The sequence below is a fragment of the Leptopilina boulardi genome, unplaced genomic scaffold (assembly GCF_019393585.1).
Source record: "Leptopilina boulardi isolate dan_hultmark-lab unplaced genomic scaffold, ZJU_Lbou_2.1 LbouV2_273, whole genome shotgun sequence".
Taxonomy (NCBI): domain Eukaryota; kingdom Metazoa; phylum Arthropoda; class Insecta; order Hymenoptera; family Figitidae; genus Leptopilina; species Leptopilina boulardi.
In genome coordinates this window covers 1,746,849-1,772,012 of record NW_026137833.1, presented here as the reverse complement: position 1 = coordinate 1,772,012, position 25,164 = coordinate 1,746,849, and the positions used below count along the sequence as shown (strand labels likewise).

General features: G+C 29.0%; 1 protein-coding gene across 1 annotated transcript in view; it reads left to right on the top strand.

Moving 5' to 3' along the window:
• The window catches only part of LOC127281518 (glutamate receptor ionotropic, kainate 1), a 154,142-nt gene that overhangs the window by 106,582 nt on the left and 22,396 nt on the right, over positions 1–25,164 (top strand). Inside the window, exons 8-16 of the mRNA XM_051305243.1 lie at positions 2,689–2,841; positions 8,622–8,825; positions 9,033–9,236; positions 11,229–11,333; positions 15,789–15,968; positions 16,273–16,410; positions 23,314–23,511; positions 23,665–23,890; positions 24,072–24,236. Coding sequence (XP_051161200.1) covers positions 2,689–2,841; positions 8,622–8,825; positions 9,033–9,236; positions 11,229–11,333; positions 15,789–15,968; positions 16,273–16,410; positions 23,314–23,511; positions 23,665–23,890; positions 24,072–24,236 — 1,573 coding nt within the window. The remainder of the gene's footprint in view (positions 1–2,688; positions 2,842–8,621; positions 8,826–9,032; positions 9,237–11,228; positions 11,334–15,788; positions 15,969–16,272; positions 16,411–23,313; positions 23,512–23,664; positions 23,891–24,071; positions 24,237–25,164) is intronic.

Below are 25,164 nucleotides of genomic sequence, written 5' to 3'. Positions count from 1 at the left end.
GACAATAAATTATAATCTTTCAAGATGTTTGAATATTGCATATAATTGCTATTAAAATCAATGCTAACTTTTGACATTCGAATGTAAAACTATTGTTGATTTAAACTTATATGATCTTATTTTTAGATTTTTGTTAATAAATTCCAAAGGATATCCGTTCTAAAGAAAAATCTGTGTGTAACCTTCTTAATATTATTATTTTGAGAAGAATCATGTGATAAGCATGTGTTTCATGTTATGTTCCACAGGATATTTTTTAAAATAAACAAGAATAATAATTTTGAATGTACTTAAATTTAAATTTTGAAAACCTTGAGAACTTTGTATATTCCCTAAGATGTTTCTCGATTTAACTTAATTAAAATTCATGGGTGAAAAATATAATATTAATAAATGTCAGTTCAAAAAATGAGAAATGTGTGAATTAATCCTTTGCTTAATTTGATGATTATTATGATTTCTGAATTTTATTTTGGAAGATTAGTTTCTCTAGCTACGCAGAATTTTTTTTATTCTTTTGCAATGGTGTCTTACTTTAAAAAGATGCTGCTGACTAGATACCCTTGTAACACTGTCCTTTGGAAGAAAAAAGGCGTACAGGTGTCTCGCTTTCGATTTAGGGTTGCAATGACTGTTCTCCGGTTCGTAAAACTTATTAGCGTTAGCACAACACTGGGGTTGATATTTCCAGTAAAAGACATAACTCGCATTGACGTTAAGCTATGTAATTAATGATAATCAGTAAGGTAGGAAAATACTTCTGATCAGTTTAAATTGAAGAAAATCATTGCTTCTTCTAGTGTCAATTTTAGTTTATTAATTTAAAATTGGTTTTTCTATTAAAATACAACTCTTTTATTCGTCTACTCTTCAATTTTTAGAAACATAAACCTCAACATTTAACAAGACATATCAAGTCGCTTTGACTTCATTTTTTAGACTGCTTCATATCGGCTAAAATAGGCATAAGCAAATAAATAAATAAACCATAAAAATTGTTTTAAAATCATTTTTTCCCATCATGAGTCCAATCATCAATGCAGAGCATAACTAAAAGTTATTTATAATTATTTTTCATTAATTGTAATATTCTATTTAATTCTTAATATTTTGAATTAATGTAAAATAAGATTTAAAATATCAAGTTGTTTTATATTAAATTTAAAACTTAAATTAGTTAAAGTTTACTGATTTTAGTAATTAATAAAATGATTTTTATAAAATTGTACCCATTTACGTTTTACAAAATAAAAAATTTTATCTCTCCGAGTAGAGCATTTTATCCTTTAATCCGACGATTAAATTCATAACATTTTATCTTTGTTTTCTTTCACGTGCGTTTCAATTTGTTTTGATGGAGTTAATTGATTTCCATGCCTTTTATTTCAGTTTTTCTTACTTATTTTTCTTTAAAAATTTCATATCGTCAGTTATCGACAACTCCTGTCGACGTTTTCCCATGCAAAATATTAATATGTTTGAACTAGTCAGGTAAAAAAAAAATAATTTGATTTATTTTTTAATAATATTGTTTAATCTTTTGAATCAACTCTTTTCTAACTTGAAGTGATTTTTTATTTTTAAATAAACAGTAGCCTGAAGAGCATAGCAAATGTTACCTATGAAACGCCACCTTTGATGTAAAAGATTGGAAAATTTATATTCCATTGACCTTTCTCTTATCATTTATTAATTTACTCACTTAAAAAAAGGGGAAAGAAATAAATAAAATTTATTATTACATTATATAACTTTTTATGTTTCTATATAATTGAAAAATATATTATATTTTTCATGATGCGAATCACATGAACTATATAAAATGAAATTTGATTTCTTCTTTAAAAATATAGATCTGAGCCGGATTATAAAAACCAATTTTACTTTTCATTTTTAAGGGGGATATTAGTATATTTTAAAATAGCATTTTATCAATCTGCCAGTTTAAACAGAATGTATTATAGATATTCTCCTTTTTCAATATCATTATCAAGTGCTACACTTATAGTAGGTCCAGAATCAACTTGAATGCTTTGTTAAATGATGGATTTTATCAGAACAATTTTTTTTAAATTTCCAATAATCGTCTTTGATAAAGTATTTATTTGAAATTCTTTTTCATACTTCAAACATTAGGGTAATAAACATTTATAATTAAGTCGACTATTGGAAAAAAAAGTTATTTCTTTACAATTTTCCCATCACAATCAAAATCATTTCATAACAATCTAAAGCCATTTGGCTTTAGATTGTTAGAGGTAGAGAATCTATTTTCCTTGTAATGCACGTAACGATGAGTTGAAATCAATGGAATGAAATAGAATTTGGGTTCAAAGGACAATTTACTGGAAGAGGATAGTAATTTGAAAGGACTAGGTACGGATAAAAGCTATGGAAACTGAATGTCAGTCTTATTTGTAATTCAATTGTGTTAAGAGAAATTCAATTTGTTTGCAAACATATTATTCAAGTAGATTTGAATTCTGACTTCTAAACAAGACAAAAAGGATAATCAGATGTCTAAGCTCAATACAGATTTATATTGAAAGTTAAGTAACTATTTCTGAATTTTTACACATCACACAGCAACTTAAAACTTTTCTTCATTGGTATTAAAAAAAACTCAACTTTTTAAGTAAAATGAATTTATATTTTTAAATTACATGATAGCAATAATTTATGTTTTAGGCAGAACCAGCTCTTGTGTACGATAGTGTACAAGTTTTCGCACATGGATTGGCTGCACTTGATGGCAGTCATATTCTCAAACCTGCAAATTTATCCTGTGAAAAAGAAGAACCTTGGGGTGATGGATCGTCCCTTTACAACTACATTAACTCGGTAAGAATTGTCTAAATAAATTTCTACTTATAATTTCTAATCTACATGAATTATAATCGATTAGACTATCATTGATAATAGTCTAGGTGATGTTATAGTAAGCGGGAATTTTTACTAAAGAATATTTTAATGGCCAAATTATTGAAATGAAAACGTTTTTTCCTGAATATAAGAAAGAGGCAAGGAAAAGGCGTTTCACATTGGTCGTTAGCGGACAGTAAATTCTGAATATAATTATGATTATTGGCATATGAAAAGATTTCTCTACACAAAAGAATGGTCATTTGAACTTTACTTTTCATTTATAATAAACGCCTTCATAAAATGATTCATTAAATTCATATTTAATTTTAATTCCATAATTAGAACGAAATTAGTTGTATAAATAGAAAAAAGAATGGTTAAACTTTTTCCAACATTTTTTTTAAAGACAGTAAATGTTTTCAAAAAAAAATTATTATAATTAATGCAGTTTTAGGTTTTAAGGATTTAAAATTTCTATCAACAATTGTATTTTAAAGATTATCAATCTATTAATTTAATTATTACTTTTTAAAATATTTAAACCCCTTGAATCCACCTTGACTAATCCAATGTTATCTACTGAAACGGAAAATACTTTCACGGAGGAAAAGAAGATAGAACTATTTTACCTGCCATGTGAGCAGTTGCGTTAAATACGAATCAGCTGTGCAACTTGGTGTGAAAGTACGCTGCTGTTTCTCGAAGGATGAACAGATTTCCTTGAGAAAAGCAAATGCATTTTATCAGAAGTTAAACATCGCTATTTGTGTGGAAATAGAACAGATACTCCTCCAAAAAGTGAACTAATTTACAAAAGCAATACCATTTCTGCTTTTTGTATGGGAAGAACAACCCGGTGCTCCGAGGTTATGTGGGTATGACCGTTCTTGTTCAGGTCGACCCACTAGAAACCACACTCTTTGGATGGACTAATCCTTACACTACGGAACTGCCGTCAAGCTTTAAACTTCGTAGGTGAAGGTCCTTGGGATCTTGCTATCGCAACCCTTGTCGTTGCCTATCTTTCTGGCCTACTTGGCTTTGGTTCTTGCGAGAGTCTTCTTGGCTTTCGCGAGAGCTGACCTAAAGACTCTGCATGCTCCACTTCCAGCAACGTGGTTGAGAGGAACCCTGTCGCCGGACTTTGCTTTGCACAAGAAACAACTGGGGCTGCTCTTGCAATCTGCAAACTTATGATCAACTTCCCCGCACTTAAAGCACGCAGTCGATCTGTCTGCTTTCTTGCAGCTTCTTGCTACATGGACGTAACCCAGGCATCAGTGACACCGGACGACCATGAGTCTGTTTCTTATTTGGCAGCACATAAAGCAGCAGCACATTTCTCCAGTCTGGCAGCCTCTTCTTGGTCGGTGAAAACAACTGCGAGGTTCATCCCTCGCTTGTTGGGTCCTAAGACCATCACCTTCCTGCTTCCTGGCTTTCCGAGTTTTCGTTCCAACGCTTCCTGGACTTCTGCTTCATGCGTAAGGAAATCCAGGTCGCGGATCTCGAGTGTAACCGCCAAGATGTCTGTAGAACGTTCCAAAGTGTCCTAGGACATTATGGACTTCAACTTTCTCGATTCTTAAAATCGAACTGAGCTCCTCTTCACCCCACATTATTTCCAAAGTAATTAGTCCTATCCCTGCTCTATGGCAATGTCAACAATCCTTCTTATAATATGACCTTGACAAAGGCGTAGATAACTAATAATAATAAATAAACAGGTAATAATGCTAAACTGACATGAAGTACCCCATTGCGTCAAATCAAACCTGAACATAAGTCATATGTCCTTAAATGGACACAAAATAAACTTAATTAATATGCGAGACATATAATTCATAATAATTTGGAATATCATGTATACATTAATGAAATGAATATAATCGTATGTCAACAAAATTACTCCATAATACTAGATACCGAGAGGAAAATCTACGCGTAGACCCTTGTGACACACTCTAGTACTGAGTGTTTGTAAATGGATTTATGTTGGCATGGCCAAACGTAATTCATTCCCCATTGGCGTGTGCATGAGCTGATTCGGGATACAATGTAGAGTTAGTGCCAACCCTGAGGTAATTAACGCACAAATCTGCCGGAGCGAATCTACTGGAAAATTTCTGAATAGCCGGCCTTTCACGCCTGCATTGTACCACGAAGATGAACATACCTAAATCAAAATTAATTCAGTGTCAAAGAAAAATTCTTTATCCAAATTATTTCCTCATTTCATCAATTTTTTTTTTCAATTCCCCCAGTGGTCGATTTTATATCATTAGGTGGTGCAATTAAATTTTTTTTGTCCATTACAAAAAAATTATTTTTTTTCATTTTACGCAGAAAACTTTATTTTAAATTCATTCTATCTATGTACAAAAAAAAATAGATTTGTGTCTATTGATAACAACTCTTATTGAAATTTATTTATGCGTAAATGTATTTGACTTAATGTGATGCATAAAAAAGACTTCTCCTTTATGCTATGAAATCTTTTCTGTACATCAAAGATCTCTTCAAGTTTTATTCATATCAATTTAACAAATACGAGAACCAAATTTAATTCAATGCACAAATACTTCTTTGAATGAATAAGGTTTTCAAAACTTGATTCCCAAGCAAAGAGCGAGGCAGAGTTTGATCTCTTTAAACCTCTTGGAGTTACATTATATATATATATATATGAAAGCACAAGCATATCATTTTTATATATAAATTCTGAGACGTCCTTATGTATTTACATTTTCAGTTGGGAAAAAAAAGTTGAGAGAGTATGTTAAAATCGCAATATCAGTTTTCATTTAAAACAAGAGGGTTTTACAAAATTTTATACGTGTATCTTTCTTAATGAACTCCACTTCTCAGTAAAAAAGGAATTATTGAGCAAGCCGTTTGGACAATCGAGCAAGCCGTCTGCTCAATTGTCCAAACGACATCTGCAGTGGGATTACAAATAGCGCCAGTCGATATGTATACCGCTTTTCGTTATTTAGAATATAAAACTTACATACTGTTAGTGAAATTTGTTCCAAATCATGACCAAAATAAAATACCGTTGACAATTTCTTCAAAGCTTAAACTGCAAGATGGTAATTTAGAAAAAAATATAAACAGAATCCCTCTAGATAAGGACATTGACATAGAATTCATGTCAATTTCCTGAAATATTTTATCTACGTAGCAAACAAACACAACATGAAGGTGGAATCAATTCTCTAACTTCATGTTTGCCAACTTTTAGTTTCAAGTAAAATAATTAACTAGTGACGAAATAAATTATACTTTAATATTGCAAATAACCTATTAATTTAATATATAACAACTTTAAAATTAAATTATCTAGTTTAATGTTAAAATAATTTATAAAGGGAAATAAATTTTTTTATTTTAATTTTATAAATAAAAATTAAGAAAATTAATCTTATTGCAAGAATTAAAAATAATAATTGCATGAGATTTAAAATTAGGATATTCTTTACCAGCCTAAATTTAAAAATTGATAAATTTTTTTAATTAAATTAATTAATAATTTTTTAATTAAATTGATTTAAATTTTCATTTCTTGAAAAACTCTTTAACTCACAAAAAATGCCCTATACATTTTTTTAGTGAACCCTTGCGTGAGAACAAAAATTCTATTTCTGAGGTTATATCTTTAAATTTTTTTTCCCATTTTAGACAATGTCTAATAGAAACTTTTAATCCTATGAAAAAGATAATAAATATAAATGCAATAAATATTTAATTATTAATATAAAAAAGAAGAGTAAATAGTTTATTATTATTGGATAAAGTTGAATTAGTTTCTTGCTTTTTTGTAATGATATAAATTGGAAAGAAAAGTGTTAATATAATAATAATTATCGTTGCCTCGAATTGCCTTTTTATAACTTTTGAGATTTGAAGTGTTACACTTGAAAAATTTGTCAGCCTTTTAGATACTTCTTTAAATTGCTTCATTTTATCATCGTGGGAAATCCTTATGAATTTTATACATCCTTGATTCTAAAAAAAATTGTTAAATTATAAAATAAAGCAAATATGAGAAAAAATACACAGAAAAACAATCACCAACCTAAATCTATCAAAATGATACTATTTTTTCAGTCACCCGATAACTAAAAAATTTTTTAAAGTGAATGTAGCTTTGAATCGCTACGTAGCGAAATCTTCGTAGCGCTGTCGCTATTTGTAATCCCACTCCTGGACAATTAAACTCCTTGCTCAATCATCCAATGCATTAGACCCAATCAACCTACGCATATTTAGAGGCTACGCAAAGGAAAAATTGACTTAACTTTATATAAAACTTAAAAAACAAGTTGTAAATTCAGATGTTCATTACATGAACATTTTGCTTCCTCTTTACGATCAGCAAAAAAATTTGCTTCCTCGTGGAGAAAGCAAAATTTTATTGCCAAAATGTGATTTTGATTTTTTAACTTTCATTAATTCTTTAAATTTACCTCAAATGTATACTTTATATATATCGATCGATTCGTCTTGACGTAAGAAATACGATTTTATTATATATAACCTTAAATTTTTCTATTTAAAAATTTTTTCGATTAAAAAAAAATTTTTGGAAAAAAGAAGATAAAATTTTTTTTTGGGGGTATTTTTCAAAATCCTTTGGTCAGATTTGAGATATCAATATGATAAATGAGCTTACCAAATTTTATCTAAATCCATTAAAAACAGTTAAAGTTATCTTCTAATCGAAAAAGGGATCCACACACACACACACATACATACATCCGGACAATTGATCAGGATCTCATATAACATGTTTCTATAAAGAAAAAAATTTGTTTCCGCCACTTTGAAAAGTTTTATAAACGAAAGGACTACAAAGCTTCCTCCACGAGGAAGCAAAATTAATAAAAATAGTTAAATATTGAAAAATAAACTGTAAAAGAATCTGTAGTTGTCAAAAACGACCAATTTTTTGAAATATTTTTTTTTTTGGTTACTGTGCATGTGATTCTGCAGGTAAAAGTATATTTCTTTACCAACACTCGATATTTATTAATTTGAATTTTCTTTTCTTGCAGAAGGAAATAGTTGAATTTATTGTATTTTAATGTAATCACTTTATTTATAATTCTTTTCATAATAATTATATGTTTCCTTCTTCAAAAATAGAAATTTTCAATTAGTAAATATCAATAGTTAGTAACAAAAGTTTACTTATACCCATAGAATCATATGCGCAGTGTTGCACTGTCAACAAAAAAGAATAATATTTCATGAAACTCTTTGTTTTTCCTTATTACAGATACTTTCATTCTTTATTTTTCAATATTTATCTATTTTTATTAATATTTTTAAGTTTTATATAAAGTTAAGTCAATTTTTCCTTTGCGTAGCCTCTAAATAGGTGTAGATTGATTGGGCCTAATGCATTGGATGATTGAGCAAGCAGTTCAATTGTCATGTCGTTAGGCCAATTGAGCAGACGGTTTGCTCAATAATTCCTCTTTTACTGGATTGATTTTTAGTAGCCTTTGAAACATATACTCATGTTGTGAAATATTTAATAAAAATATTTCCTCTTAAAACTTCACTAAATCGTAAAGCAAGTTAATTATATATAAAAAAGTCTATTAACAATATTTTATATTCAATTAAAAGTGGAAAAGTATACATTTTAATTTTGCCACATAAAAATTATTTAATAACTTTTGAAAAATATGAATTAAATATTGTTAAAAAATATCTTGTTTATTGAATAATAAAAATTTCCGTTACAGGCAGGCCTACATGGACTGACTGGACGAATAGAATTTAACGAAGGAAAGAGAAATAATTTCAAGCTGGACTTGCTAAAGCTTAAAAGGGAAGACCTCGTAAAGGTTGGCGAATGGAAGCCAGGAAGTGGAGTAAACGTTACCGATGTTGGAGCTTTTTACGATACTACAGCCACCAACATTACCCTTGTCGTAATGACGAGAGAGGTAATGTTTCTTTTTACTTAAAAAAAAAAGAAGTTCTCATCATATTTGCAGAGGTTTTTGTAATTCTCATATCTCATAGAAAATTTGTTTAAATTTATAAGAGGAAATATACTTTTGGAAAAAAAAATTCCCATATTTACTTTAATTAAATAATTCTCATTACATAAGAGAAAGGGAAAAACTAATTTTAAGTTTTTTAAATTTTAGGAGAAACCATATGTAATGGTTCGCGATGATAAAAATCTTACGGGAAATGCAAAATTTGAAGGATTTTGCATTGATTTATTAAAATGGATAGCAGGACAGGTGGGATTTCAATACGTTATTCGATTAGTGCCTGATCATATGTATGGTGTTTATGATCCCGAAACAAAAGAATGGAATGGAATTGTTCGAGAACTTATGGAAAAGGTAAGAAATTGTGTCGAACTTTGCCAGACTTTGATTTTAATTATTAATTTAGAGGATAAAAGTTCAACTCACGACAGTTGACACAATATTATACTCCAGAAATTCATATAATTAGAAAAAAGATTTGACGAATAGTTGCGAATAATAAAATTGAGACAAGCCATTTAGGTTAGAAAATTATAGTAAGAAAATGCGATGCAGCTCATAAATTAAATTCGCGTAAATTATAAGGAGACTTACATGTCTTATGGAAGCTTCTTTCTAGAAGTCTCATAAACGTTAGGGATTTTCACTCATTAGGTATGAAACCTCGCTTTCCCCTGATTTTCAAAATCGACCGCGATTATAATCGCAATCTTTGAGACACTTTTAGTGGGGTTTGATGACACCGGAATATTTAATTCGATCAACGACCAATGGTCGCGGTAGCTATCAGGCTAGCGCCTGGCGCGATAAATTATGAAATGAGAAAAACCACCAGGAATGGCATATTTAAGCCAAAGAAAAGAAAACGATTTTAATTGTTACAACATGTTATGTTTATATATAAGTTTGAATAAGTATTAGCAATATTTTACAAAAACAAAAATAATATTCGTTCTTTAATTTCATTTAATTGACAAAGATATTTGAAAAGTTTAAGTCCAGCGTAACAAACAAACCTAGATTTTTTTTTTTTTTTTTTTTGAGATCGACAAATCATTATCCGCTGTTTTTAAAAATGGACTAAAATTTGGAAAAATTAAACTCTACTAAAACTTTTGACAGAGATTTAATTGGCGTATTTTATAGACCACGGCATCAAAAACTAGGGAAAACAACTTGACGATATCAAACATCAAAAGAAAATTTTCAGGTTTCTATAATTAATGATATTATATGAAAAGATTTGATTTTGCTTAGTATATATTATATGCTTTTTACAAAACAATTTTGCAGTGGTCTAGAGGATGCTTTGAAGTCTAGATAAACCTTAAATTCGTTGCAGGTAGCTAATTGGTAATCTGGATATTGAAGGTCTGTTGCTGAGTCAATAGTCCTTAATACGTCCCTTTGCTTATAAATCCATTTGGCATTAAATTGAATATCCTTTGATTTATAAATAAAAGTCTAATGCTACTAATGATTTTAGCATACAATTTGAAATTTTAATTATTATTATCAGAATTAATTGTACAAGAAAGTATTTTTTTTTTTAAGTATATTACAATCTAACTGTTTATTGTATTAGTTTTCAAATAAAAAAAATCTGATTTAGAAAAATAAAAGAATCTTTTAATTATATATATATAATTGAAAAATCAAATTGCAGTTTATTAAAGTAGAAGAATAGCTCATAATGCAAGTAATTACATTTTCTCACAATAATATTTCATCAATCTTCAGTCTTGATCAGAAAAAAAATAAATATGAAATTCCGTTTTCTATTATATGAGAGAATATACAAGTTGTCGAAAATGTATAGCATATAAGAATGAAAGAAACTTATAAACAATAGAGTCTAAGAAAATAAGACAAAAGTTCTTCTCTGTTTTCAAAACAATAAGGAAAAAGATATCTTTGAAATTAAAAAAGGAATATGGACATGAAGTGCCAAAGCTGAAAGCAAGCGAAAGATTTTATGGAGAAACTTGAGTCTCTCTCTAAAAGTCATCTCGAAATCTATGTCATAAAAGTTTATTCAAGAATTTTTTTATGAAATTATTTATTATTGTTTCTATAAAAAAATTTATTTATTATATTTTTTAAATATAGTAGAGGAATTAATTTTTCCAGAATTACACTTTTACACATTTTCTAAATTAAAATGCTAAAATTTTTAAATATTCTTTTATTTAAACAACTTTAATGTTGCTGACCAACCTCATCTTCTTTTTTAATCCATTTTCTGACCCTTTATGTTACTTGATAATTATTTTTCTGTCTTTATATTACTTTATTTATATTTTAATTATTTTTTAAATTATAAAATTTTTTTAATTTCCATTTCAGAGAGCAGATTTAGCCGTTGCGTCTATGACAATCAATTATGCTAGAGAAAGTGTAATAGATTTCACTAAACCCTTTATGAATCTTGGCATTGGAATATTATTTAAGGTGAGTGACTTAAAAAAAATATCAATATAAATAACATTTATTTAGATAATAATTATATTTAGACATAAATATAATATGTAGATTCTCCTTCAATATCACTTATATGTATAATCTAGAATGGTTTTCCTTTGTCTGTGAGAGAAAAATAAAAATTTTCAATATATAATTACAATTATCATTGCGTAATTACATACAAAAAGCAAACATTTTTAATGATTCATTGTTTCTTTAATACAATAATGTTAAAAATGAAAAAAAGTTACATGTATTTTGTGAACTATACATATATATATCAGAATTTATAATTACTATGTAAACATATTCGCAACGGTGTATTTAAAGGATGATACATATTCATTTCTATTTAAAAGAAATCCTTTGTAGTTATATTTAAAACTTTCATATATAAAAGAGAAGTGAATTTTGTGCTTTATAATAGAATGTGAGATTTAAAAATTAATAAAGTAAGAGGAAATTTAATTTATTTTTTGCAAAATTTTAAAGAAAAAATTAATATTTTTTTTATTCTTTTATTTTTATAGTCTTTGATGGAATTTTAATTTTTTTTAACGAATCAGTGAAAATAATGAAACTCATTAAATTGTTTTGCAGTCTCTTCACTTTCGGATAAATATCTAATGATCTCTATAGTCATATAGAAAATTTTAAAGTATTTAAATAAAATTCAACGTTTTTATATTAACCCTTTGAAGCATACATTTTTCTTTAACAGGAATTTATCTTTGAAGTGCATTATAGGGGGTTTTAAGGGTCGCTGATTACGAATCCGATGTCAGTTTTATAAAATTCAAAATGGCGGACCCAATATGACGGACAATTTTTTACAAATTGTTCAAATTTGCTCGAAACTGGTTACTTAAGGGTTTTCGGGGTCGCTGATTACGAATCCGATGTCAGTTTTTTAAAATTCAAAATGGCGGATCCAATATGGCGGACAATTTTTTACAAATTGATTAAATTTGGTCGAAACTGGTTACTCAGGGGTTTTCGGGGTCGCTGATTACGAATCCGATGTCAGTTTTATAGAATTCAAAATGGCACACTCACACAATAGCGCCATTTTGAATTATAAAAATCCAAAGTCATATTCATAAACAGCGACCTCAAAAACCCCCGAATAACAAGTTTTAAGCAAATCCGATCTATTCTTCATTTTGTCATCCGCCATATTAGATCCGCCATTATGAATTTTGATAATACAACATCATATTCGTAACGAGCGACCCAAAAAACCCCCGAGTAACAAGTTTCAAGCCATTCCTATAAATTATGTCTAAAAGTATTTCAAATTTGAGAACACAATTTTAGATGTCCCAGTTAAAAAATTTTGTCTCTATAAAAAAATAAGAAAATTTTTATCCTGGAAACTACCAGTCTCAACATTTTTAACTGTATAAGTAAATTCATTTATGAATATGTTAGCGCATATTCATAAACAAAAAATGGTGCATATATGCATTATAACATATATATCCTCTTTAAACACACTTACAGATGTTTTCGAAAGTAGCATATGTAGATACATGTGGAGGAAAATATGGTCGTGCTCGGAACTTGGACATTAAATCTTAAGTTACATTTAAGTTTATTTGTTTCAAAAGTTTAATCTCCAATTTTCGGGCTATTACGAAAACATAAGTTATGAAAAATTTCAGCTCAATAATTTCAAACATATATGTGTGCAAAATTTTCTTCTCTTAAAAATGGTTAAACTTGTATAGATAATTAATTAGAGTACATAAACTTTATAAAATAAATTCTGACAATTTTGCAAAACATTTAAATTAAATTAATAAATCTAATTAATTTTCTATTTCTATTCAAAATCTTTCATTTTGTTTTTTATTATTTATTTTATTTCTAAATCTTTTGTTTTGCAATAAGTTGGAATTGAGGAATTTTATATTTCGAAATAATATGAGTAAAAAAAGCCAATCAGCAATTATCTATTTTAATTTAATATTTCATTATCTATTTTTATTAAAAATTATATAAAAAAATTATTCATTATATAAATTTTATTATATTACTTACAATAATAGCTGCAAATAAGCTTCGAATTTAATTTCCATTCGCCAAAATACCACAGAAAAAAACACCTTAGACATTATTCAATGATAAAAAAATCTATATTACTTTGATTCTGATATTTAATATTAATATTAATATTTTCTGATATTTCTTAATATTAATTTGCGAATAAATTTTTGAAATTTATTTACCTAATATTTTGACAGCACAATTAAATTACATTCATTAAATTAAAAAGAAATAAAATGAAAAATATTTTCTAACCTACAAAATTTTTTAATGGATGCTTTAAGATGCATGAATTTACAAAACTTTTCGAATTATAAAATTCCTACTTATCGACGTTTATTATCAATTTTGTCACTTTTTGATTTTAATCTCACAAATTCCTTCACTTTCTGAACTTCGTCGGTATATTTATTTAGGAAGATCGCTTTGTTTACTCTTCGTCGAAAATTCTCATGTCACACGAAATTTCCCGATGTTGTCAAGTACTGCTGGAGTCATAAAGCGACCATTAAAATTTAGAAAATTGTAACTTCACAACTCCAGCAGTTTTGAGTTCGTTATCCCTGTGTAGTCCACTACCATTTTCTAAATAAGTAAATAATATAAATTCTAACTCATCTATGATTTGGAATTGTTTTTGTATCCCTGTCGGATCTCGAAATCGGAATGTACGCTGAATTCGTTGTACATTCGTTACACATTGGTTAAACATTTAGTTGGAGTGAAAATTGTGTAGAAACTGAGTGGAAACTGTGGAAAAGTGTAATTAAATTGAATAATAAAAGTATTTAGTGATAGATTTGTGCTGTATTTGTGATAAATTAACGTGTTATTATTAAATAAATAAAGTTTAAAGTGTAAAATGTTCGCATAAGTGAGTTTGACAGGCTAGGGAATTTTCTAGTCACATCCAATTGATAGTCGATAAAGAAGTTGAGCCGCCGACTTTGCACGGTAGGTGGCAGCATTCATACTTTCTCCTTTTTAAAAATTCTCTTTTTCAATTGTAAATAGAAAAATTGATTTATTAATAAGTTATATATTTTCTATGTTGTCATTTTTTTTAACAATTGAATTTTTGAAGATTTTTTAATGAGATAAATTAAACTTGTATAATCGATGCAAATTGTTGTTTTTAAAATACTTTTAAATAAAGCTTTTCTTTTAATTACATTTATATTAAAAATAAATAATAATAAAATAAAGAAAGATGAAAAAAGTTTTCTTTATTAAAATTATGATTAAATTAATTTAATTGAATTTAATTAAAAAACAACAATTTGCTTCGATTATACAAGTTTAATTTATCTCATTAAACAATCTTCAAAAATTCAATTGTTAAAAAAAATGACAACATAGAAACTATATAACTTATTAATTAATTAATTTTTCTATTTACAATTGAAAAAGAGAATTTTTCTACACAATTTTCACTCCAACTAAATGTTTAACCAATGTGTAACGAATGTACAACGAATTAAGCGTACATTCCGATTTCGAGATCCGCCAGGGATCAGTAAAATTATTTAAAACTTTGTTAAAAATTCCTTCTTTAACAAAATATATTCATGTAATTGAATTTGAAGTTTGATTTGAATATGTTTATATAATTAAATAAATACTATAAATTTTTAAAACTGCTTTTTGTGTGTAATGTTCTCTTAGTAATATCTAATTGTCAAAAATGAAACACATATGTTTATATAAGAAAATATGAAATTAAATTATATCACTTAAATCATATGAACGTGTGATGGAAAATATTAGGGGAACCGTTTTAATTAAAATCGCAGCGTAACATAATTTAGGTACCATCTAGTCAGCCAACGAGGCTCTTCTCGTTCATGAATCCTTTGGCTGTGGAAATCTGGTTGTACGTACTTGCAGCCTACATGTTGGTTAGTTTTACTCTATTTGTGATGGCACGATTCAGTCCATACGAGTGGCACAATCCACATCCCTGCCTTGGAGAAAGTGACATTATTGAAAACCAATTCACCGTCAGCAATAGTTTTTGGTTCATCACAGGAACATTTCTAAGACAAGGAAGTGGACTCAACCCAAAGGTATAAATCAACGAGGTGCTTCTTCATGGATTTCTTTTCGTTCTTCATTTCTCTTTCTTTTAGATTATCGTCCTACCCATTCCCCGCTTTTATATTCTGAAAGTATATAAAAAAAATTTCACTATTAATATAATTAAAAATGATGAATTGATAAACATAATTTTTTTTGTTGAATAAATAAAAAGAATGGGTAAAATTATTTTTGTCAAATAAAATGGAAATATTTTATTTGTTACGAAGGATTAAAATATGAGCCAAATTTGCAAATTTTGGTAAAAATAGAATTTAATTTAATAGACAAGTAATTTAAAACGTATGATTGCTTCAGGTATCCGGTCGTATGCCTTCGCGACTCTTCTCATTTATGAATCCTCTCGCTGTGGAAATCTGGTTATTCATGTTGGGCGCTTACGTTATGGTCTCATTAACAATTTGGATAGTGGCAAGATTTTCGCCATATGAATGGGTAGAACCAGAACCATGTCCAAGCTGCAAATGTCCACTACAGGTAGGCTCTTGCCAAGTGATGCTGAAAATAATCTAAAATTGTAAATTAATCCCTGTTAATCGATTCTATCCAACTCTAAATATAAATTAAATTCTTTTTAGTTTTCACTATGTTTAAAGATTTTCTAAAAAATTAAAGCTTACCTATATATAATTTTGTAAAAAAAATTTCAAAAATTATTAAATTTTATTTAAAATAAAATTGAAATAAAGCAATTTTTTAAAGTAAACAATGAAGAAAAACTCTTGTGTAATTGATCATTTGATTTCGCATCACTTGGCGGGGGCCACAATTTATTCATCAGGGCGGTCATCTCAGCGCCTTAGATTCTAGCAACGATGACATCCCATTGCCGAGAAACGTCAACGATTTCACCTTAGCCAACAGCTTCTGGTTTACAGTTGGCACTTTAATGCAACAGGGAAGTGACCTTAACCCCAAGGTAATCATGTCACACAGAGTCGGCTCTATGAAAAAATTTGTAACAGTAGGTCGCAGAAAAATACGACAGCATATCAAATTTTCACTATCTACAAAAAAAAAACTGGAACTGAATTAAAAAAATTTTCATCTAAAAATATTATTATTGATAATTTAAAATAGGAATTTATTTACGTTATTAAAAAAATTAATTACAATTAATGATAACGTAAGTTTTAAAAAAATGTGAAAATCATATGTAGTACTCTTTTGCGAATTCCTATATTATATATATATATATTCAGCACCATATGAATATCAAATTAAGTCAGTCCATTCACATTCACGCATTTAAAAAAAATTCATAAAATTTCAGATTTAAAACAACAAAAATGCGATAATTTAAAAAAATGTATTCAATAAAATTATATAATTTTATTGCTTTTCAATGCATGTTAACCCTGCATGCTCATACATTGCAAGCCAAGCACCCTATGTTTACAATTTTTTTTTGCAGCTTTATTTACTTGTAGTTAAATTTCAATTTACAAATTCGAATATAATTTTGTAAATTGAATTCTGTTAAAAGAATGATACATTATTTTATATTTAATAGTGTGGATTTTTTTTCAATTATAAAATTTATATTAAAAAATTAAATTTTGTTTATTTTTAATAGAAATTGCACGGTTATCTTTATGTTATATTAAGTAAATGTCAAATATATGTTTTCACTTCATTTCAAAGTTCCATTAGTTTTTTTTTACTATTTTATATAATGTTTTCAGATTAAAGTGCTTTAATTAGATATATCTAAATTTTTTTAATTTGCTTTATGAAACATGCACGCAATTATAAAATTATGATAATCTTAATTTAAGTATAAACTAATAAATCTACACTAAAAAATCATTTTATTCAAATAATATAAGCCAAGTAAATAAATTTTTAGTAACTAAAGTAGTCTTCATATCACTGTTAAATCGATATGGGTTGAAGATTTGATAACAATATTTATTAACTTAAGTAATTTAGTTTTAAAATTTTCATAAGTACAAGAAATGTAATATGTTAAGGAATACACTTTAACAATGTTTAATTATCTTCATATTAAAATTTTTAAAACGTACGAACTAAGCTGTGAATGTGTAAAATCTTCGCAGTAATTTGTGAGAATCACCTGATTTGATCAAAATTACACAATCACAATTAGTTAACACACTTTATCCCACTACCGATAGTTGACACCTAATGATAATAACTCTTTTCTTGATTGGGTAACACATAAAGCCTATTTTTATATGAAACAATGTTTCCAGTCTTTTTATTCGGTGACAATAGAATCAAGTTCGCAAGTATGACTTTTCAATCCACCGACTGCACTTTATCCAAGCTTCCAATTACATTGGTGACCTCAGCAGGTAGAAGGCTCCTTACTGAAGTCGCTTTTGATTTTAATCAGGAAGTCTCCCTTTTTCGTAGGTCATGCTTCTACTATTCTTGTGTGACTAACGTCCGGATTTACCTTGATGCTAAGTTTTAGATTGTTGGCATATGTCTTTATCTCAACGACTTTTATTAACATTGTTGATTCTCTTGAAATCTTCGTTATAATCCAAGGGCGCTGTCCTTCGTTGACTTGAAGAATCTTTATCTTTGGAAGTGCTTTCTCCTTTTTCTCCAGTTATACTTCCATCACTTCTGGATTATTTGGACTCTTGATCATTTTTTGGGCGCATCTTCTTCCTTTGCCTTGAACTCAAAAATAATATTTGACTCACTTTCGAAACCAACGCTGACCAAAGGAAGATCCGACTAAATAATTGCTGGTGCAAAGGCAATTGAGACAAGATAAAAATCTGGAATAAACTCACCAACGCTAAAAAAGGAACAACAACGATGACGACGACGACTCAACGCTTAAAATCCTCTTCGCTTGATTAATAACAGTTCAACTCAACAATGAAATAACGTTAACAAATAACTATAAATTAAACTAAATTATTTATTAAATAAGGATATTACTGTTTTACATAAAATCATTTCAAGACATTATGCCCAGGATACATATAATATCCAAAAACATATTGATTCTCTAACGATCCTCTTATCGAAGTGGGCAATTAGACAGCGGTACGTCATGCCTTAATAGGTAGGAGCCGAAGCCCAATGGGATACCTTGGTCCATTGAGGACTATAATCACGATGTTCATGACCTATTCTTTACGCTACTTTCACCACAAGGTACTGCGGGGATGGAAAAACGCCTCTTACGTCATAGAATTCCTTGTGATGATTTCTTGTTTTTCCACAAGATAGATGATGTCTGGAGTGCAAGAAGAGGGTGCCCAATGAAATGGCGAAGCAGTTAGTTACAGTCATCTTGATTAGTTACGCTTCTTACGACATAGAATTCCTTGTGATGACTTCTTGTTTTCCTACAAGATAGACAATGTCTGGAGTGCAAGAAGAGGATGCACAATGTTGTAATGATCTGAATTTATTTGCCAAAGGATTTGCTCGCCGGATGGAGTCCGAGTACCTATTTTGACTAGTTACTTTAAATCTCGGTAGATAGCGTGAAGCGCCATCTATGTTTCGATTAATTTCGGAACTATTTCTTACTATGATGTAGAGGATAGATGTAGTCATTGACAAGTCTAAAGACCTTCGAATGAGAATATATTGTTAAAATAAAAGGATAATAAAATATACAAAAATGAAGTGTTACATAATATAATATAAGAACGAAAGAATCTGTACAACGCAAATAAAATACTAAACTCTAGAAAACAACGATAAAAGAACTAGCTGTTCTAGAGGAGCGTTCGCTGAGCTCCAATCGCGCTCGTCATTAATCCAGAATAAAAGGAATTTAAACATATTTACCACGTTGGCGAAGATGTTGATCAGGACGACGCATATTACTTTCGTGTGGAGTACTTTCTAGAATTTACCCCCTAGACGACGGTACGGACGGATACTAGGGTCGTGCACGCTAGGTCGATTATTATTCGTAATCGGGAAGAAGCTAGATATTGGATTCGGTTCCAATATTCATGCCCGACGCGAAGCTAGTGCAAAGTAATATTCACTAGGTGTCTCCTCCACCCGAGAAGCGCCTCGAGATGGGGAATCGACCTAGTGCATCATCTTTGTCAAGAGAGGAGCGACTCTACTCGACAAAAACGGTCCTGGTGGAAGTGAGTGGGTAACCTGGTTCACCAGTCTTCCATGGAAGCGCCCATGGAAAGTCCGGTTCACCAAGAGGAAGGAAGGCGAAGGGTGTTACTGTTCCGCAGGAGCGCCTACAGGAACAAGTACAGCTCCTTCTAGGAAGTAAGGAAGGCTCCGTGTTCAGAGAGACGCACCTCTACTGAGCACCAGGTAGCCAGGAGTGAGTCGCTTCCAATCGTCAGAGAAGCACCTCTAGACGAGTCGGAAGAAGACTGAGGAAAAGGTGCGAGACGAAAGGTATATCACTAGCAGCTAGGTGACAGCGAGTGGTGGGGGAAGAGAGTGACACTACTACTTACGCTGTCTACTTTCTCTCTTTTCGCCGCGCCACTATACTACGATACTCTATCGTTACAATGTCATCTTGGCCCCTATAACACCCCAACAGGAGTAGGCGTGAGTTAGCGAGGACAATAATCGTGTTCTTCTAGCTGGGATCACGCGGAGGTTCTGCTTCCAGACCGAAGTCTCACTCTGCCTCCAGAAGAGGAAGCGTAGTTCGTTCACGCATCATCGGTTTGTCTCAACTACGCGTGTCCGTCAAAGCGGTACGTAGCCAGAAGGCGACCTATTCTAAATCCGGGAATGCCACAGCGACAAGCAATTATACACTGACTTCCTTCTAGATTCGTCCTTGTTTTCCGGTGAATCTGACGGCAACCTAGATGGAAAGTTATATAACCACGCTGACAGTCAGACCCTTTCGCATTTCACTTGCGTAATTCGTTTTAAAGAAAAACTGACAAAACACAGGTTTATGATACCTTGACCTTGACACCTAAAGTGACACAAGAGAAGCCAGACGGCGAACGAATCGACACATTTAATGGTCAGTTCATACACCTCCAGTTAAGAGTTACAGATAGGTTTATCTATTGGCTAAAGTATTTTCGTGTTGATCCTCCTACGGATAGCGCTAACTGACTGATAAATGGCGACTTATCTGAAAGTTGCCCATTGGCCAGATAAGGTGATCAATAACGAAATTAACCCTAGACACTACAACATATTTGGCTTATACGTAGAAGTACAACTGGGGTAGAAAATCACCCCAAAAATTGTTTTGTTGCTGGAATGTTTATATTTAACGCAAAATAACTTTATTATATGTTATTTTCTTCGTTTTTTTATACGGAAGAAGATAGGGTCTTTTGTTTTTTGATATACTCAAAAATATGAGCAGGGAGACGAAAAGTAGTAGAATTTCACACTTCTTTCTATATATCTTCTAGATACTTATCTAGCACTTAAATTTTTGTGGATCAACCCAAAACTACTATCTGTCAGTTTAACTTTCCAATGAATTTATTCTAACAGATAAGTATCTGACACTTTATTAAAAGGTGGATCGTACTGAATGTCACCATCACAATCCGATGTGTGTCCATAATCACCAACCATTGTTTCTAAAAAAATTTTATCATTAATAATAGTTATTTAAATAATAATTTTTCTACATTAAGAAAATTTATATACAATTACAAGATATTGTCTTCATGAAGGTGAAATTAAACTTTCTTAAGATTGACTGTACACCAACCATGAATCAAGGTTGGAGCTTCAGGCTCTAATCGATGTTATATTCTAACCTAAAACAGTCTTGCATTTGCTGCCTCATTACACCTCAACCAATATTGCTCAATCCTCAACCAAATAGTGGAATCTACTATCTAAAAATTAAAAACTTTAACTCATCTTTTAAGTAAATTGTTACAATAATTTATTATATTTATTAGGTATTTATTTATACAAATTATTTATTCTCAGGAAAAGGGGAACAAAAATTTTTGAAAAAAGGGCGCATGATATGTCTAATATAGGAATTCTAAATTTAGTACCAAAAAAGTTATTTAAATTAATAATTGCTGTTTTTTAATGCTTAAATTATCGTGAAATTAGAAATGATGATAAAAATTTATTTGTCTGAATAAGAATTTAGAGCATTTTTTTATACGTTTTTTCTGGTATGCAAGTTGTGTCAACAAACTGAGATTAGATAAAGAAAAAAATGAGATTTATTTATTCAAATAAAAAATAATTAAATTTATTTTCATAAAATATTAAAAATCATTTATTGTTGCCACAAAATTATTAAAGATTCCCCAAGGTGTTTATGAACATTTACAGTACATATAGATTTCAAACATATGGTGCTAGCCGGCTCTGTGGGCATGTAAAAATACATGCAGGGTTATCGTCAGTTTTCTCCTTTTTTTTGACCCATGGAATTATAAAAACAGCTAAATTATTCAATTATAATTCATCAAAATTATAAAAAAATGTTAATTTAAATTAATTAAAAAATGCCTATATTCTGAATAGAATATGTCTCATAGAATTATTAATATAATTATTGTTAAAAATTTTGTTGAAATTTTTAATTTTTATCATTCTCTTACGTAAAGAACTTATCATGAAAATTAAAAAGCTAAATTTTCATAAAAGGAAAATTTTATTTTTTCGTACGATCGTACGTAAAAAAAGTATACAGATAAAACGTAACTTTCTTTAGAGAAAAAAAACGATAGTTGGACATTATATAGTGATTCCTGAATACTGAATCCGCGTGTGAATTACTAAAGCCTCGATACGAAAAAGCTAACGCCTCTAAAACTATTATACATTGCTGTGTGAATTCCATGGGTAGAGTTATTGTTCCCTCTAGTCCTTATAATTCTATTTTAATATGCGTGTGGAAAGTTTTATATATATATATACATTAAATAATGTCTGGAAAAAATAAAATAATAGTAAAAGCAGAGAACGACATTTTAATGTGGAATTTCTGAAATCTAGTTTCCACATATCGTGTACAAATGAGAACAAAACAACTTGAACATTTGGAACATGAGTTTGAGAATATCTTTCATGCGTGGGAATGGATATGACATATTAATAATGATAATAATTTAACTTTTATGTTTCATGTCATTTTTTAAAAAATATTTTTTATAAGAAGAAAACAATAACTAAATCGTCACTAAGAGACGGAATTACAAAGAAAAATTTAACTAAGACTTTTTTTTTAGTAATTGTAATTGTTTTTCGTAGAAATAGTTAATTCAAATTATTAATAATTTATTCAAATTAATTGATAATTAAATAATAAAATGAAAAAAAAATTCAAAAAAACTTATCCAGAAAAAAAATTAGTAACTGTTATTATTCTTGTGATTTACTCAGTCTTTCATGAAAAATTTAAATCTAGGATGTCACAACTGTATATGCAGTTTTCTCGTTTGTAAAATATGTTTATTCAATAACTATGTAAAGAAGACGACGACAAAAAAGCCGAGTGGATATAAAATGAGGTTCCTTTTAATCCTGCTATTTCTCTTTATTTTCCCTCATCTTTTCACATTTTCAACAATGTGAAGGATATACAATGTATTAAAATTTTTAAATAACATTTTCTTTCATTTTCAAAAACCTAGAAAATATTTTTTCATAATAAATAACATGTTTTTTTCTGAATTGATAATAATTGCTAAAGAAAATTTTTAAAAAGAAAACTTAAAATTCTTTATTATCTTAATTTTACATTTCAAAAAACGAAGAGTTATTTTTTTCTTCTTAAAAATTATTAATAACTCCATTTAGTTAAATGAAAAAATCATTTTAACATATTAATGATAATTGAATGTTTAGTAAATAATTTTATTTAAACAGATTTATTTTTTGCCCATAGGCAACTAGTACAAGAATAGTTGGTGGAATCTGGTGGTTTTTCACCTTAATTATTATCTCCTCATATACAGCGAATCTTGCTGCGTTTCTTACAGTTGAAAGAATGATAACTCCCATTGAAAATGCAGCTGATCTAGCGGAACAAACAGAAATTGCATATGGAACTTTAGAAGGAGGAAGTACGATGACATTTTTTAGGGTAAATTAATGAAATTTTAACCTCAAAATTTTCTTTTCTAGTATTAAGTTTGGATCATTAAAATTATTTGATGAAAATAAAACTATAAAAATTTCAAAGATCAGTTTACTATATCAAGTTACTTTTGATGTAACAAATATTTTCATATTGCAGGATTCTAAAATAGGAATCTACCAGAAAATGTGGAGGTTTATGGAATCTAAGAGTCCTGCGGTTTTCGTTTCATCATATGAAGAGGGAGTGAAAAGGGTTCTTGAAGGAGACTACGCTTTCCTAATGGAATCAACGATGCTAGATTACGCGGTTCAAAGAGACTGTAATCTGACCCAAATCGGAGGATTATTAGATAGCAAAGGTTATGGAATCGCTACTCCAAAAGGTAATTTGAAACTTTAGGTTATTTTCATTTTATTGATCGTAACACGTACTATTAAATATAATTTCTTAGAATAATTTATTAATTTAATATTTATTTTCATTTTGAAAACTGTTAACTCTTTTTTTTTATTACATTCACATCAGTTTACAATATAAATATAAATTTTTCTTTATAAATAAAGGTTCACCATGGAGAGATAAAATATCCTTAGCCATCTTGGAACTTCAAGAGAAAGGTGTTATACAGATCCTTTATGACAAGTGGTGGAAAAATACAGGAGACGTGTGTAATAGAGATGAAAAAAATAAAGAGAGCAAAGCTAATGCCTTAGGCGTGGAGAATATTGGTAAGTAGATTTAAATTTATATTCAATGTGGATTAAAAAAATTACCTGATTTTACAAATGTCCCTTCATTATAATTAATTCTTCTAATTAAGAAACTATTTCCATGTTAGTTTATAATTACCAATTTTATTTAAAAATAATTCTACTTTTGAATTATTATTTTTAATCTTTATTAAATCACTGAAAAAAGAGAAAAGAAAAAGTAAAGAACTACATTCAGTTGAAAGACAATTTATTTAATATTGGATTAATTTATAGCAGAATAAATGCTAAGTATTTGAAACCAAAAAAAGTCGTTGATAACCACGTCAAAAGCATCAGATATTTAAAAGTTTTTTCCTTTATATAAAAATTATTCGAATACCAGAGAATGTTCATACTTCGAAAAAAGATATTTGCCGTTGATTTAGTCTCAAGAGAAAACCACAACGATAATTGGCAAAATTTTAGGTTCAACGTATTTAAACAAGAATGTTGGCTTATGCCGCAAAAATTTTTTACACAGGAATAGTATTGAAAGAAATATGTGAAATAGATTTATTTAAATTTTTTTTCAGAAAATTATACACGTGCGCCTTGGAATTCAATAAACTGTAGTAAATTTTAAACTCAAAAGTGAATAGCAAAAAAAAAATGTCATGAATCGATTTTTATCTATCGTTCCTCCTTTATACTTTGGAAAAAATAATACGTACAATTAAATAAAATAATTTGAACACGTGTTTCGATAGTATCGAACACCTACACGATCTGAGTGTTTCGAAGTTGATTTTCGTCATGTAATCAGCAGTTGAAAAAGAAGTTTTGCATATTAAATTTCAAGTGAATTGAATTAATGGTTTTCGAGTAATTGTGGTCAACGAATTTAAAAATATCATTTTAAGAAAATAAAATTTCAAGTTTCAATCTATTTTTTTTTGTTCAGAAG